Below are 14954 nucleotides of genomic sequence, written 5' to 3'. Positions count from 1 at the left end.
CTGTGTGGTATCAGAGTTAATCCTCCTTTCTAGAGCTTTGGGGACTGTATGGTTATGATGTTTTCATAACTCAGGGCTGAAAGACACCTGACACTTCAAACTTCATAGTATGGAAGGCACCTTATACTGGCAGAATTGAATTTTCTGAGTGCCTAAGAGTTTTATTTGCCAGTTTTAGCAATGGATGCTACAAAAACCCAAAGCCTATTTTACCTAAACATTTGTTCTGTTAGGATGTTTTGGTTTTAAAGATTGAATAAGCATAAGAAAAAGCTATGTATGCTAAGTCAGAGTAATTGCAAGCAGTAACATTATGAGATGTAAAATCTTTACTATTCTAATTAACTTACAGGTAACATTTTTAGATATTAAATTGTAGATTGGACAGTAGAATATATGACTTTTATAGGTGTTATTTTGTAAAAAGACAGCTGGCTTGGACATTGTTAACTGAGCAGTTAAAACCTTGACAGTGTTCTAGGCAGACAATGTAAGAACTTTTAATCACAGCTATTGTTTCCAGCTATGGCCTTGAATTATGGCTGTCATAAACTACCTTTTGAAACAAGTGTTTCAGATTCCCGCTTCTTCACTCAGGCTTGCTGTCTTAAATTTGCTTTGTTTTTTATCTGTTAACTTTTTTTCCCCCCCCTCTCCTCCCTTAGGTTTTACATTTGCACAGACGTCTCCTTTTGCTCGAGGTAATGTGTTTGGTGAACCGCCATCTCCACAGCATCTTAAGCGACAAGAGTCGTACAAGAACTTTCTTCGTCTGCAGGTGAATGCATGCACCAGTTATCATCATGTTAAATAAATTTGAAAAAAAGAGGCATTACAGTCAAAGTTAATCATCAGATACTGCTGACCAAAGACCTTATCCAATCATAGCCAATTCTGTACACAAGAGGTGCACTAAGAGCTATATGCTATTGTGTCTCAGGTTTTTGCTTTACATAAGAAATGCCTGTAAAAGTGATGCTGTTAATAGTTGGCTTCATTAATCTATATTCTGTCTGGTTGGGTTTTTTTTTTTTCCTAAGTACAGGTCTCTAAATACAGTTTTGAGCTCTCAAACTGTGCATACGGTACAAGTTTGCATACATAAATATGTAAAGAAACAAAGACGTTTGCCCTCCGAAGGCTACATGGTACAAATGCATGTTCATCAGAATGAAATGGTGATCAGTGAGACAATAATAATAATGTAGTTATTTATTGATGGGTATATAAAATGTGATTGTTCTACCAGTTTCTGTCTTCTGTCCATAATACTTAGCATATAATCTTATGTCACAACAATTAAATGTCAATTTAATTAAATATCAATATCAAGGAAGTCCTAGATAATTTAAGAGTACAAATGTCGTATGGTAGTTTGATGTGGATTTCCTAAAAAGAAAAGATTAAGGTTTTTCCCATTTATAGTGCTGCCAAAAGAATAAAAAATGGGCAGACCTTTGGCTTCAGTAATGCAGTGCTGTATCTAAAAATATTATAATTGTGGAAAGGAAAAAGATAATTGCTATGTCTTTTTTGTTTTGTTTTCCCTTCTATTATTTAATCAGGGGAAAAAAGTGTTATTCCAGCACATCTAGAGTAGAGTAAGCTTTAGGAAATACTCAGATTTTATTAGTAGCATTTATAATTAGTCCTCTTACTGGAGGGTGGTTCAGTAAAGAGTGGCCAAAAAGAAATAGTAAAATGTCAGCTCATTTTAAAAGAATTCTGAGGCTGAAATGTAAGACTAGAATTCTGTCAGTTTCTCTATGCCATCTTTGATTGCACAAATAGGTATTGCAGAAGTCCATAGAGTATCACAATGGTAAATGTTGTTCATCAGATTATTGATGGCTATTGACAGTTGAATACTGACAAAATTATTTTAATACTGTCAAATTATTTTCTAGATCGAAGAAAAGAGACGTAGGGAAGAAGCAGAGCGAGAAAAACTTAGAATGGAAGAAGAAAAAGAAGAAAAACGACTAGCTGAACAGAGGATGAGAATTCAAAAAGCATATGAAGATGAACAAGAAGAGAAGAGAAAGAAAGAGGAGGAGGTGTAGTATTTTGATACTTTGATTTTTTGCATTTTAAACTAACCCTTTGTAATTTTTGTCCTCTAGATTAAGAAGGTAAACTGAGAAGTGTCCTGTGAATTGCCCTTTGTTTTGAAATGGGTCTACATTAGCCAGAGGAGAGGTAGAAAATTGTCAGTATTAACTAGCACATTCTCCTCACTCTTTATGGTGTACTACCAACTTGAAGTACTATTAATTCTTCTAAGAAAAATTGCATAGTTTTATAATTGACAGTGGTGCTCTCCTTTCTAAAGGAAATTGTTTGTGAGGCCAATACAAAACTTTGTCAAATTGGTGAATTAAAAAAAAAATAATTTTTTTTGTTAGCCTCTTAAGTCTAGCTCTCATGGAATTATTTGTATTCTGAATGTTGCTATACAGGAAGATTTTGTAAAGCCTTTTTTAAAATTGGCCAGGATATATCTTGAGATAAGAAAACTGCTTGTTTTGGAAGAAGGCCAAGCAAATCTAATGAATACTTTTCATGGAGGTAAACTTGTGATTTAATTCAAACCCAGAAGCTTTTTATGTATCTGGTTTGGAAAATTGAATGAATTTGCATAATTCAAATTCTCATAAATAATTGTAGGGAAAGAACACAAGGCAGAGATGGAAAAATCTTTCCGTACCCTGCAGGATTATGAAAGATCAGTTCAGGATGTAAGACTTCAAGATTTCTAAGTCAGAACACTTAGCCTGTATTCTAGATTCTCTTTTCAAGTATGAGCAAGTTAGTTGGATGAGTCTTATCTTCTGGATAATAAAGCTGGTCTAGTATAGAGTAGGAAGCTAACTGGTATCATCACTTTTCACAGACATAAGACTAAAATTGAGACTGGATGGTAATTTTCTCTGTGGGCTTGTGATAGGGTGGTGCACGTTTGCAGTATGTTTTGTTTGAATCTGAATTTTTCGAAACGTCTCCTACAGTTTAGCCTTAACTGTCAGCAGATTTGGGGACACAAACTGATATTTATTGAAGTTATTAGGAATTCTGTTAAATGATGTTAGCAGAGCCGGGACTGCAGATGTTTAATATTTGCATGGCATAGTTTTTAATTTGAATGTTTGAAGTCAGCCTAATGAAATATGCTTTTCATTTGATACTAATCACTTTGATGTGTAATTTTAACTTGCCAAAGAAAAAAAAAAAAGCAAAACTTTAGTAAAGTTGAGTCTTTTTTTATGTACTAATACTGTTTATGTTACAGCGAAGATTGAAAAATAAAGAAATAATTCGATTAGATGAAGAGAGGCAAAAAGAGGCAGAAAAAAGAAGAAAAGAAAAAGAAGAAAAGCAAGATGAACAGCTTAGACAATATTTTGAGAAAGAAAAGATGGAAGAGGAAAAGAAGATGGTATGCTTCAGTGACTTTCTAAGATATAAGTATTTCTTCATAGCTTTTAAAAATAACTGAATTTTAAAGAAATTGCATGATTTCTTAGACCTGTACCTTCTGTGTTGTTCCCCTCTTAGTTTATCAAGCTACAGTATGCTTAGCACGCACACAGAGAACAGCTGATAGAAAAATCAGACATACTACAGCAGAAACTTATCTTGCTGATCAAGTCTGTGTTAAAAATAGTAAAAAAAAAGATAAATAAGAGCAAGCTGCACTGTGTAGTTTTTATATCTGTTGTGAAGTAGCGTGGCCCGCTTTTGCTGAGGTCCAAATACAAATAAAGTTATATAATTTAGAGGACTGTAGGACTGTTCATATGTAACAATTATGTACTTTGTAATATAATTATTTTCCTTTAACCTGGATAATCTAAGAATTCCAACATATAGAATTCTGATGGACAAAGCCTAAGTAAGTTATAGAACTGTTTCTCTTCTAGAAATTTCTACATGTCATTTCTCTAAAATGGACAGATACAGTGGAAGTGTCTAGAGGAAAAAAAAGATACGTACCTTAACCATAAATTAAAAAAACTGCATCACAGAAAAAGAGTATTAAAACTACTATAGGTAGAAAATAAAATCACATGAAATAATTTTTGCAGTAATTTTATGTGGTTAAGAGTTGAAAGCAAATTAAATACAAAAATAATTAATTAAAGATACACAAAAGCATTTCTCTGTCAGATGAAAAATATTAACAAAACTCTTCCTGTCCAAAATAATACTTTATTTAGAATCTGTTGGAATGTAGTTTCAGTCTTGCTTTCCTCCTTGCAGTTTTCAAGGCAGCCTACTCCCATCATTTCTGCTCTTCAGAACAAATCAATAAGAAAAGAAGAAAGGATTCCCTCTGCTGAGAGCCATATATCTTACTATGCACAAGTATGATTTTTATAGTCAACACTTACTGATTTATTTAAGACAGTGCAGTGAATGAAATCCTACCAGGTTTTTAATGTTTGCCACTTATTACTGGAATACCACAAATAACTGGAGACAGTCCTTATATTTACCAGTCTTGTAGCTCTGAAATGTAATATTCAATTTTATTTAAGTATTGAAGAAATTTTTTTGGGGTGTGTAGAGATGAGCACCTCATTTTTGAGTGTACATACCCTGCCCAGCTTACCAAGGGTCTAAGGATCAAAAGGTTTAGGATAAGAAAGCTTACATCTAATCAAGCAACTCATTGTATTCACTCAGAGAAGAAATTAGATCAGGTGTGAAGTTTAATGTTGAATCCTACCTACAGACTTTATTGTTTTAGTTTTATGTTTTTGAAGGTACAAAAAGGTTATAACTCCTAATATGCTAATATGCTTCACTTTCTTCTTTGCATCACAAACAACTTGCAGTAGTGGTCCTGAGAGCACTCATTTCTTTCACTTGATTTAATCTTCCCTGGGACTTCCCTCCCCCCCCCCCCCCAATAAATTTCTCCTGTGAAGAGTAGACTAAATAATTGTCTTCTGATATTTGAATTTCAGGCTACACATCTGACTTTTTTTTACTGGAAGTATGGGTTTTTTAACCAACTGTCTGTACAAACTGGCCTAAAAATTTAAAAAAATAATTTGCCATGAAAATGATAATTTTGCAAAATATAAGTGCAGTTTCAGAAAATATTTTAAGTAAGACTTTAAACCTTATTTAAAACTGTTGCTTTCCCTAAATGTTAAGAGTGCTCTGGAGGAAAGTCAGTTTATTTCTCTGTCTTTACAGTACTTGGTATAGCTTTGTCTAGATCTCCGAATAGTGATTTATCCGTATTATTATAGTAATTTGGTTTATGCATTTAAAGATCAGATTTTTAAAAAACCTCAAGCATTAACAACCTGTAAGGTTACTATTCTGTCTTCCAGAAGTAGTGGTAGTTAATGTAAATTGGACATAAAATAAGGAAATAAAATGTACTTACATCTGCTATATTTTCTTCCTTTGACACATTAACATTTCATATTCATTATGATCACTAGGATCCTCCACAGCCAAGGGTTCCTTCTCCACCTGTCCCTGCTAGAAGAAATCAGTTGCGTGCTTTTGGTAGGTGTTGTCTTCATTGCAAGCTCACTTTCTATTACAACAAAATTGTTCTCAGTTACAGTTCTCTTTTCTGCTTGCAAAGGAGTAGTCTTATAAAGTTTGCATTTCTGTGTGGGTGTTCTGTCTGTCTCAGTATTATCAGTATACTAGTATGGTATTAATACAAAATAAAAACACCTTTATTATGTGTCTTCATTTTTTTTTTTTTTTGATAAAAGCTCTGATAATGCTATAGTTTGCATGGGAAGTGTTGGATCTTTCAGTCAGGACAGTGGTGACCACTGTGACCAGAACATTGCAAAATGTAAGAGCTGGATTGGCTCAGTAACGGATTAGACCAACGATGTGTAGAGCATTGCAGTCCTAACTCTGAAATTCTGCTTTCCTTTGTTAATCTGCCTAATCCTCTTGTATTTTACTGGTGGTTTTAAAATTCAGACATGCTAGGGAGGATCTCCTTTGCTCTTTATATGTTAGTTATCTTGGCAATATGTGTGTGGAAAGCAGTAATTTTTCTTCTGAGTCTTTTTTACAAGTATAAAAGAAATAACACGTGGAAAGTAACAGTAAATGATGTCCTACAAATGCTAACCCCCGGCAGTCAGTACCTGGGTCCTTTCTGGGGAGTTATGGCAGAGTGGTTCTTAATACAGCTCTTGGAAATCGATTGACTCAGACCATCTGTCATGAGAGAAGTAAAGACATATGAATTAAATCCTGTGTTTGAGGATTTAAGGTAGTAAATGTTGCTTGCCTGATAGGTTCTGGGCTAAGACTAAAAGTCAGTAAAATATCAAATTATTAAGTGTGTTATTTGGAAAAACAAGGAATTTATGAAACTGTTCTAACTTGTGGAGGAATGCTGTCCTAACCACAAAAAAACCAGCTTAGACTCACAGTAGGTCTAAAAAGTCAACATAAGCACATACTAAAAGTAAGTGTTGAAGCTGGAACTCTTGAACAATTAAGAGAATCTGCACTGAGCAGATACCCTACTTTTGAGTCCAGAAACAGGTTGTGTGCTTGTTGATAGCACCTCAGTTCCCATCATCTGCCTCTGGGACTCTGAGGACTGTATAGATTTGCTAATTTCAAAATAAGGCTACTTACTGGCAGTGTCCATTTGCTGGTATTTCATAGCTTTTCTGTTTTTAAATACAGCGAAATGTTTCTGTTGAAATTTGGATTGCTTTCTGCTGTTCAGGGGGATCTGGTCCTTCTGCTGTCTCAAAATACAAACTGACCTAATTTCTACTGTATGAAATGCTGCAATCCTTGTGTTTGTATAATCCTTGTTTTAATTAACAGTTAATTATCTTTTTTTTTTCACCTTACATTTATGAGGTAGGCAGAAAAGTGTCTCTGACATTCTTTATTTTTAAATTACTTGTGTTAAATTCCAGAGGAAAGAAAGAATGTGATAAATGAATTATCAGAGATGAGGAAACAGCTTCGTAGCGAAGAGAGGCGACTGCAGGAACAGTTGCTAAATGTGGCCAGTGATGATGATGTACCGATTGCACGGTAAGAATGTCATCTTCAATTTTAAAAGTTAGATTTTACACAGGAGCTCAGAACTACTGTGTATTAGTAGCTAGTATTAGTTGGCTAATATACATGAGTGAAATGAAAATATAAAGATAGAACTTGTATATAAAGTTTTTTTCTTTTTTTTTTTTCTAATGTGTATGGAGTTTTTCCAAGAATCCTGGAAAAGCGTAGTGTAAGAATGGCTATAGTGCTAAGATTGGAGGTGCAATACTCTGTCCTGGAGAGTGGTCCAAAGCAGATGTCTAAGACAGAATTTTATCTCATTACCTTTTTTCCTGGGACATAATTTCTACCTGTAGACTGCAGTACTACTGCTGATGAGTATGCTTATGGATAACATAGTGCTGTGGAAGTACTTTCTTCTTGAAAATCATACCCCTTTTATTGAAAAAAAAAATTCCAAAATGTATTAGTTAATCATACCAGTTAGTTGGAAAAGACTCATCAGATCATCAGTGTTAGTTCCACTCCATAAAATATGAGTTTGTTTTTATTTTAAGTAGGTTATCCCTTTTTATAACATAATATGCAGTGTAATTACTTTCACATTTATTTTCCTGTTTTGATAGCTTTATTTAAGGATAAAAGATGTGACTTTATCAATATTATATTTCCATGCAACTCCTTGATATTACAGTGTTAAATTATATTCTGCTTGTTTTACAAATCTTTCAAGCAGGAGGAGAGAGAAGAATCCAAAGGACATATTTGAGATGGCCAGGCTTCGTCTGCAGGCTCCAGTAAAGCGGCCTTCGTCAAAGGAGGCACAAGATCCTGTCAATATACAGAATATCTGGGAATTTAATGAACTTAAATACAAAGGCAGGTAGATCTTCTTGTTATTGATGAAGCAAGGCAGTGAAACATCTGTCCTTTTCCTTCATCTTCCATGCTGCTCAGGATTTAAAGGCAAAAATAAAAATCAGCCTCTTCACAGATACTGCCAATACACAACATATGCTGTGGACAGTATTTTGTGTGTGTGTGTACACCTCTCTGTGTGGTCATTTCTACAAGTGCTCACAATTCACGGCATTGTAATGCTGAGTTACCAGAGCACTTGCCTAGCTTCCAGTCCTTGCTGCTTAAACTTCTTATGCGTTTGATATTATGATGCTACTGAAAGTAGAGTGAATTTGATTTTTTTTTTATCCAGCAATAAATTATGATTGTGTGTAACTATCTGTTTCTCCTTTAACAAAAAATATTTTTTTAATATAGGAAAATTGTAAAATCATTCCTAAAGTGGCTCATCCTGTTGACCATTGCCAGCATTATTTTTAATGTTTTCTATGATTTTGTATCTGTAGCTAGTTCATTAAAGATGTTTTTCAGAAACGTTGGTTTGGGGAAAGATTTAAATGTCTTACCTTTGCTCTAGATTCTGAAACACGTATGGGCTTGAGGCACATGTATCCTGATCCTCCAAAAGATGACCAGACTCTAGAGATCCAGCAGCAGGCACTGTTGAGGGAGCAGCAGAAGAAACTTGACAGAATGAGAATGAGGAGAGAAACAGAAGGTAAGCAATGAATGGTCTGAGATAATTTCAATGATTTTTGTTTATTTGTTTTGTGTTTGATAAGAATTAAAACCCACCAGCTCTAGTTTTATTACTTTCAAGTTCAATGTTAGCACTGCAGTACAAAACAGTAAGGTTCTGTCATAATGGAAAGCATTAAAAAAATGCCTTTTTTTTAATTACTGTCACTGTTTCTGTGTTCCCTGAAAATAATTTAACTAGTGCTTTGTACTTCAGAAAAATGCAAGAGAAAAGTAGTTTGGTTACTGTTTCTTAAAGAAAACTACAGAGCAGTAAAACTCTTGAGCTGATTTGTGATAAAAGCAGGTAAGTTCCTTGTGGCGTTTCTTCAGTTCTCACTGAGGAAGTAGATGGCTTTGAAACTGTGAACTGGTTAAAATGCAGCCAGTTTGTCTTCACCTTGGTCTGCTTTTAATGGATTAATTTTTTTTTTTTTTCCATTTGCTCCACCATGGTCTCCTCCAGGGGCTGCAGGGGAATCTCTGCTCTGGCACTTGGAGCACCTCCTCCCCCTCCTTCTGCTCTGACCTTGGTGTCTGCAGGGCTGCTTCTCACACTTTTGTCCTCCCTCCTCACTGCTGTGCTTTGTTTTGCCCTTTCTTAATATGTTTTCACAGAGGCACTGCAAGCTTGACTGGGCTCAGCTGTGTCCTGCAGTGGGTCTGTTGTGGTACCGGCAGTGCCTGGCACGGGGCAGCCCCTGGTATCCTCTCACAGCAGCCACCCCTGCAGGACCCACTCTTGCCACAGACACCGGTACAATTTCAGATTGCTCCTTAGACTTTTTTTTAGCCTTTAAAGATGAGGTGAAAGTTTGGCATAAAAACCACCGAACACATATGACAGGAAAATAGTTATGCCTCTCCATACTGCTTTAGAAAAACTGAATGCCAGTACTTATCGTCGGTTGTGCTTTGAGGCTTGTTTGTGTTACTTGTTATGTGAGTAAAATTAATAAAATTGATGCAAGATTTGAAGGGTGACAGTTACTTGCAGTGTGTTTTGTTTGGTACCCTGGTGAGTGTTAAAGATGATTCCTATTCCATCTTGGAGAGGTGTGCTGGTGTTGAAGCAATGTGTGCAATATTGCTTATTGCATAACATCGCAGTTGCAAACAAGCATATCTATACCACTTTCTGTGTTAATTACGTGCTCTTGAATATCATTTAATGTCTAAATAAAATATATAGGGTTGTCTTTAGTTGTCGTCTTGGAGATTGTCTGAAATGGTGAAAAATAATTTCCTAGCTTCAACTGAGATCTGTGTGGGGTTTGGCTTTGTTTTTCTGCCATTAGAATATTTTTTTCAATAGAGCAGTCTGAGAACGCTTTAATTTAATGTTATCTGGAGAGGAACCTCCACCAGCTAGAAAGCAAATTTGCCTTTTTGATTAATTTTAGGGACAAGCAGTCATTTTAGACATATGCTAATGCTAAATGGATAATGCAGGCTGACATAGTGACAACCTAAAGAGGGATTTGGTTGGACAATTTAGATTAGTTGGTAGACAAACAGTTGATTTTTAAAATTATTTTCCACTGATGCTTTTAGAGGATCCTTGAGCAGCTTTTCCTGTCTTTCTCTCTCCTGCTGCTTTACAACATCATTTAACTTTATAGTCTGTCACTGTGTACTGAACAAGAGAATTAATTCGTTGCCATCTATCTCTTTATTTCGAATTTATTTTCCTCAGAGACAAGTTCATCATCTTCCTCTCACTAAAAATGGATGAGTGGTTTTATTGTCTGATTTATGGCAGAAAGAAAGATTAATTAAAGCAGTATGTATTTTTGTACAGTGGGTGAAATGTTGTATTATTAGACTGTAGTGGCAAAAGCTTACCTGTTTTCCCATGCTATGTATAAGTGTTCTTTACCTTACATGATTTATATGCTGTTTTCCTTCTGATATGATTTTTATTTTTTTTTCCCTCTTTATGTAAAAGAGAAATATGTGGACTATTAGTGGAACTTTAACCTGAGAAATTAATGATTTTTTTAAAGGTCCCAAATGTTTTAAATGCTTGCTGTGTCTCTATAAATAAGGCAGTCTTTTACAGACTTCTGGATGATTATTTTGGGGGACAGGAGGGATACGAACGGGAGCAGGTTTGATGTTGCCCTGCAGTGCTGGGCTCTGCTTGACTGGAGTAGCGTATCAGGAGTGGGCTGGTTGTCAGTCTGGGAGGAGTGACAGCCCGTGTGCTATGGTTTTTGATGCTAGACAGAAGGTCAGCTGCATGCTGACTGAGTTTGCTAGATAGAGGTGCAAGAAATAAAAAACTGTCTTATTAAATATTTTATTTCAAGACTTAAACCAAATAAGAGGAGTAACTTCAGTTTTGCTTCTTTGTATTTCCAGCATGCATGGGATGATAGTTTAACTTTCAGGATGGTTCTCTGTGCTCTCTAGAGTTGAGATTTTTATCCTTGGACAAGTACTTTCTTCTGTGAAGTGATCACTGCCTAGTTCAACCTCTCTTTGAAAGCTGCAAATGCAGTGTGCTTAGCATGTTGAGTGTACATTCACTCTTGGGGCTTTCTGCAGTCTCCTGCTCTGATTATTACACCCTGACAGAAGCCAAGAGAATCAAATCAGGTTTGGAGCAAGATGGGAAATGATTGATTTTTATTAGCAATGAACAATATGGTTTTAGTGTGAAAAGTATGTTTGCTTTTTGGGAGAGACTGATTTGATCTAACAGTTTATTGTGACAAGGAATCCTCCTTGCTACTCAGATTGGTTGTTGAGATGTCCCACCTAGGGGAGAACATCATTAATCTTGAGTTCCATTAATATAAATACGACTGTTTAGCTACACAAACGTGCCTATTCCTGGCAAGCTGCTGTCTGGAATATAGAATAAATATTTTTTTTTTTTAGTATCCCTGAGTTTTAACTACAAAACTGTTGTAATGTTTAGTTTCGCTACATATAAATAAGACTCCAGACTCTCTCAGTCTAGGTCTTGATAGACCACTAAAAATAACGGCAAAAACCAAAGTGGGGTCAGGAAATACGTGGTTCAGGTGATCCCTAATTATGGAAGAAATAATTCATTTTTGGCTCTCTAGTTGTTGAAATTTGATACATTTTTTTTTCCCTACTTGGATCATAGCAAATTTAAACAAAAATTGATAAAGAGATTTCTCCCCATTATTAGGGTTTTTTGTGTACTAGCTCTGAAGTTCAGATGGAGTTTAAAGTGTTGCAGGTTAGCACTAGCAACCACTGGGATGCTGAATACCACTAACTTCCACTCTTTTTTTTTTAATTCACAAATGTTTTTAATATAAGAAAAATGTGACATGTATAAAATTTAATGTGTGAAGATGATGGCAAGAACACCAAAATACTTATGCTAGGGAGGGGAGGATAATCTTTATTATAGTAAGAAGGCCATCAGCTTTGTGTTCTTTGGTGCACTTTGGAAAGTAGGTTTCTGTTTAAATTCTTTTTCATCTAAAGTTACTTAACCTAGTGTGTTTTCTCAGTACCATGTTCCAGTTACATTAGGATTCAGCAGTGTGCAGAACATATGATGAAAAAACGTTTCTTGCTAGCTGTGTGACTGGATGCTGTTTAAGATACAGTAATTCAAATAATAAAGATCTTAAGGTACCAGCAAATGAAACATAAGAGGGTAGAAGAGAAAAACCAAGTATTCATGCAGCAACCTTTTGTGCCTTAAAGTGTTGCTTTGATGGCTTAAACCATGGTGTTTTCCCACAAATTGATGGTTTTTACATTATTCAGTCAACACTTGGGCATGACCTTTCCATAACAAGTGCTTACAATATTGTTGTAAACGTAGCACAAAAGTAGTTCTGACTGTTGCAGTATAGAGAACTTTTTCAGAATTCAACACAACTTAGTGTAATTTTAGCATTTAATGAAGTGAGATATCTTCTTGAAATGTTGGTTTTCAGTGCCCACAAAAATAGTTATGCTTCCTTTTTCTGGATAACAAAACAGGTTTGGAACAAGATGGGAATTGATTGATTTTTATTAGCGATGAACAATATTGTTTTAGTGTGAAAAGTATGTTTGCTCTTTGGGAGAAACTGATGAATCCAGCCTTAAGAAGGGCTCACACATGCTCAGTGTTCTTAGAAATTATTTACTACTGAGTTCTGTTTGATTTCTCTAATTCTACTTAAATTGACATAAGGAAATTGGAATAAACATGGCATTCAAATGTTTAAACAATATTCATTACAATGTGTGTAATTGTCATGGTTTTACCCCAGCCAGCAGCTGAGCCCCACGCAGCCGCTCGCTCACTCCGCCACAATGGGATGAGGGAGAGAATCAGAAGGGTAAAAGTGACAAAACTCGTGGGTTGAGTTAAAGACGATTTAACAGGTAAAGCAAAAGCCACGCACACAAGCAAAGCAAAGCATGGAATTCATTCACCACTTCCCATGGGCAGGCAGGAGTTCAGCCATATCCAGGAAAGCAGGGCTCTGTCACGTGTAACGGTGACTTGGGAAGACAAACGCCATCACTCCCAACGTCCCCCCCCCTTCCTTCTTCTTGCCCCAGCTTTATATGCCAGGGAGAAGGCAGGGGGCGCCCAAGAAGCTGGGAGGGGACACAGCCAGGAGAGCTGACCCAAACTGACCGAAGGGATATTCCATACCATATGATGTCATGCTCAGTGTATAACTGGGGGGTGGGCCTGGAGGTGGTTTGGCTCGAGACCTAGCTGGGCATTGATTCCAAGTGGTGAACTCGGATGCTGTGCATCCCTTGTTTTGTATATTCTATTATTATTATCCTTTTCTGTCTTATTAAACTGTCTTTATCTCAACCCATGAGTTTTACTTTTTTTTTTTTTTTTTTTTTTTTTTTTTTTACTTTTCAATTCTCTCCCCCATCCCACTGGGGGTGGGAGTGATCAAACAGCTGTGTGGTTGTTTTAGCTGCCAGCCAGGTTAAACCACAACAAATATGATAAAACTTTTAGTATGTTTTAATATTAACTGTTTTTATGTCAATGCTCTTGTTTTGTCCTTGTCTATGTGGCTTTTGTTGTTCCAGATGATTCTGCTTCTGGCGGTAGCCCACAAACCATGGGACTGGTAAGAATAAACCAGGTTTTTTATTATATTACTTTTGCCTTTTTCAAGCGTGAGAAATACTGTCTTTCACAGATTTGGAGAGAGGAATTACACTTAAGTAACAAGACAGCAAGCTTATTTACTTATCTTGCTTGTCAATACAATGAATAGCAGCTTCTTTAAACTTGTATGTCAAGTTGCTTATCTTTGTATATAGAGATAGTTTGATTCTTTAACTCCCTTCTTTTTATATTCATTTGTACTTAATTTATATTCGTATGATGTTAGACTGCTGCTGGGGGTGGGAATTAGTAGAAAAAGCCAAGCCAGAAGCATTTGCTCTGAATTCAGGTGGCTTAAGTGATGCATGTGGTAGTCAATAATTAGATCCGCTGTCTCAAATGGGATGCTTATTTTCTGACTTGGTGAAAAGAGTGAAATAAAGTGCTATCAAATTGGAATTCTGTGCTAACCCAAACTACAGAATAACAGAGATCAATTGTGTCTCATGGGAATGTGAAACCATACAAAATGGAAGACTGTGCAAGAGCAAAGCTATTAGCCTCAAGGATAATACTGTAACTACACACAGAAATAAAACATTTTTTATTTAAAAAAATCACCTTAATACATTTTATAGTTGTAATTTATTGCCTGAAATAATTCTTCAGAGCAATACTTTGCAGTAAAAAAAATAGTTTTCTCTTGTTCTGTTTCCTCTGAGAGTTTCTCCTGCTTTGATTTCAGAATGGTTTTCAACACAAATTATTCCATAGTAGAATTTCTGTAACAAGTGGTTGCAACTAGGCAATGAACTGGAAGTAATAATCTTAGTGCTTGTTATTACTATGAAAAAAATTTGTTATTTTAGCACTTATGAAAGATTTTGTGGTAGGATAAGTGAAACATAAGGAATTGTTCTTCATTTGATCAATACTTCATACAAACCTTTAGGCGCACAGCTCACTTCCTAGTGCTGACTGTTCTGAAACTCAAGGAGAGCGATGAGGATGTATTTCTTGATGGAAATGTCAGTGTTACACAAATCACCACAACGGTTGCCATGTGAAGGCAATTTCAGCAAATGGGATTACTACAGAAAAGAAAAAAACCCTAATGCTTAAAGAGAACATGAGTTATTTAAAAATGTATAGGGTTTTTTGTAGCCACAAAGTAAGGAACAGCACAGAACACTGTAGAGCTGCTGTTTGCTTTGCAGAAGTTTGGCAATTAATTTACATTAATTATAATTTGGCCCCAGAAAGGTAT

The 14954-nt window shown here is 35.7% G+C and overlaps 1 protein-coding gene across 18 annotated transcripts in view; it reads left to right on the top strand.

Moving 5' to 3' along the window:
- The window catches only part of CSPP1 (centrosome and spindle pole associated protein 1), a 67173-nt gene that overhangs the window by 41340 nt on the left and 10879 nt on the right, over positions 1 to 14954 (top strand). For 17 of the 18 annotated variants that reach the window (XR_008576147.1, XM_054818729.1, XM_054818728.1 and 14 more), the window contains 9 exons: positions 666 to 778; positions 1908 to 2057; positions 3290 to 3436; positions 4261 to 4365; positions 5460 to 5526; positions 6930 to 7050; positions 7754 to 7899; positions 8459 to 8599; positions 13666 to 13706. Coding sequence is in view for 17 of the 18 variants with exons in the window: in XM_054818729.1 (XP_054674704.1) it covers positions 666 to 778; positions 1908 to 2057; positions 3290 to 3436; positions 4261 to 4365; positions 5460 to 5526; positions 6930 to 7050; positions 7754 to 7899; positions 8459 to 8599; positions 13666 to 13706 (1031 nt within the window). In the remaining variant the exon portion in view is untranslated. The remainder of the gene's footprint in view (positions 1 to 665; positions 779 to 1907; positions 2058 to 3289; positions 3437 to 4260; positions 4366 to 5459; positions 5527 to 6929; positions 7051 to 7753; positions 7900 to 8458; positions 8600 to 13665; positions 13707 to 14954) is intronic. The other variant, XM_054818723.1, reaches the window with a different exon arrangement.

This window comes from Grus americana, chromosome 2 (assembly GCF_028858705.1).
Source record: "Grus americana isolate bGruAme1 chromosome 2, bGruAme1.mat, whole genome shotgun sequence".
NCBI lineage: Eukaryota > Metazoa > Chordata > Aves > Gruiformes > Gruidae > Grus > Grus americana.
This window is presented reverse-complemented; position numbering and strand designations above follow the sequence as displayed.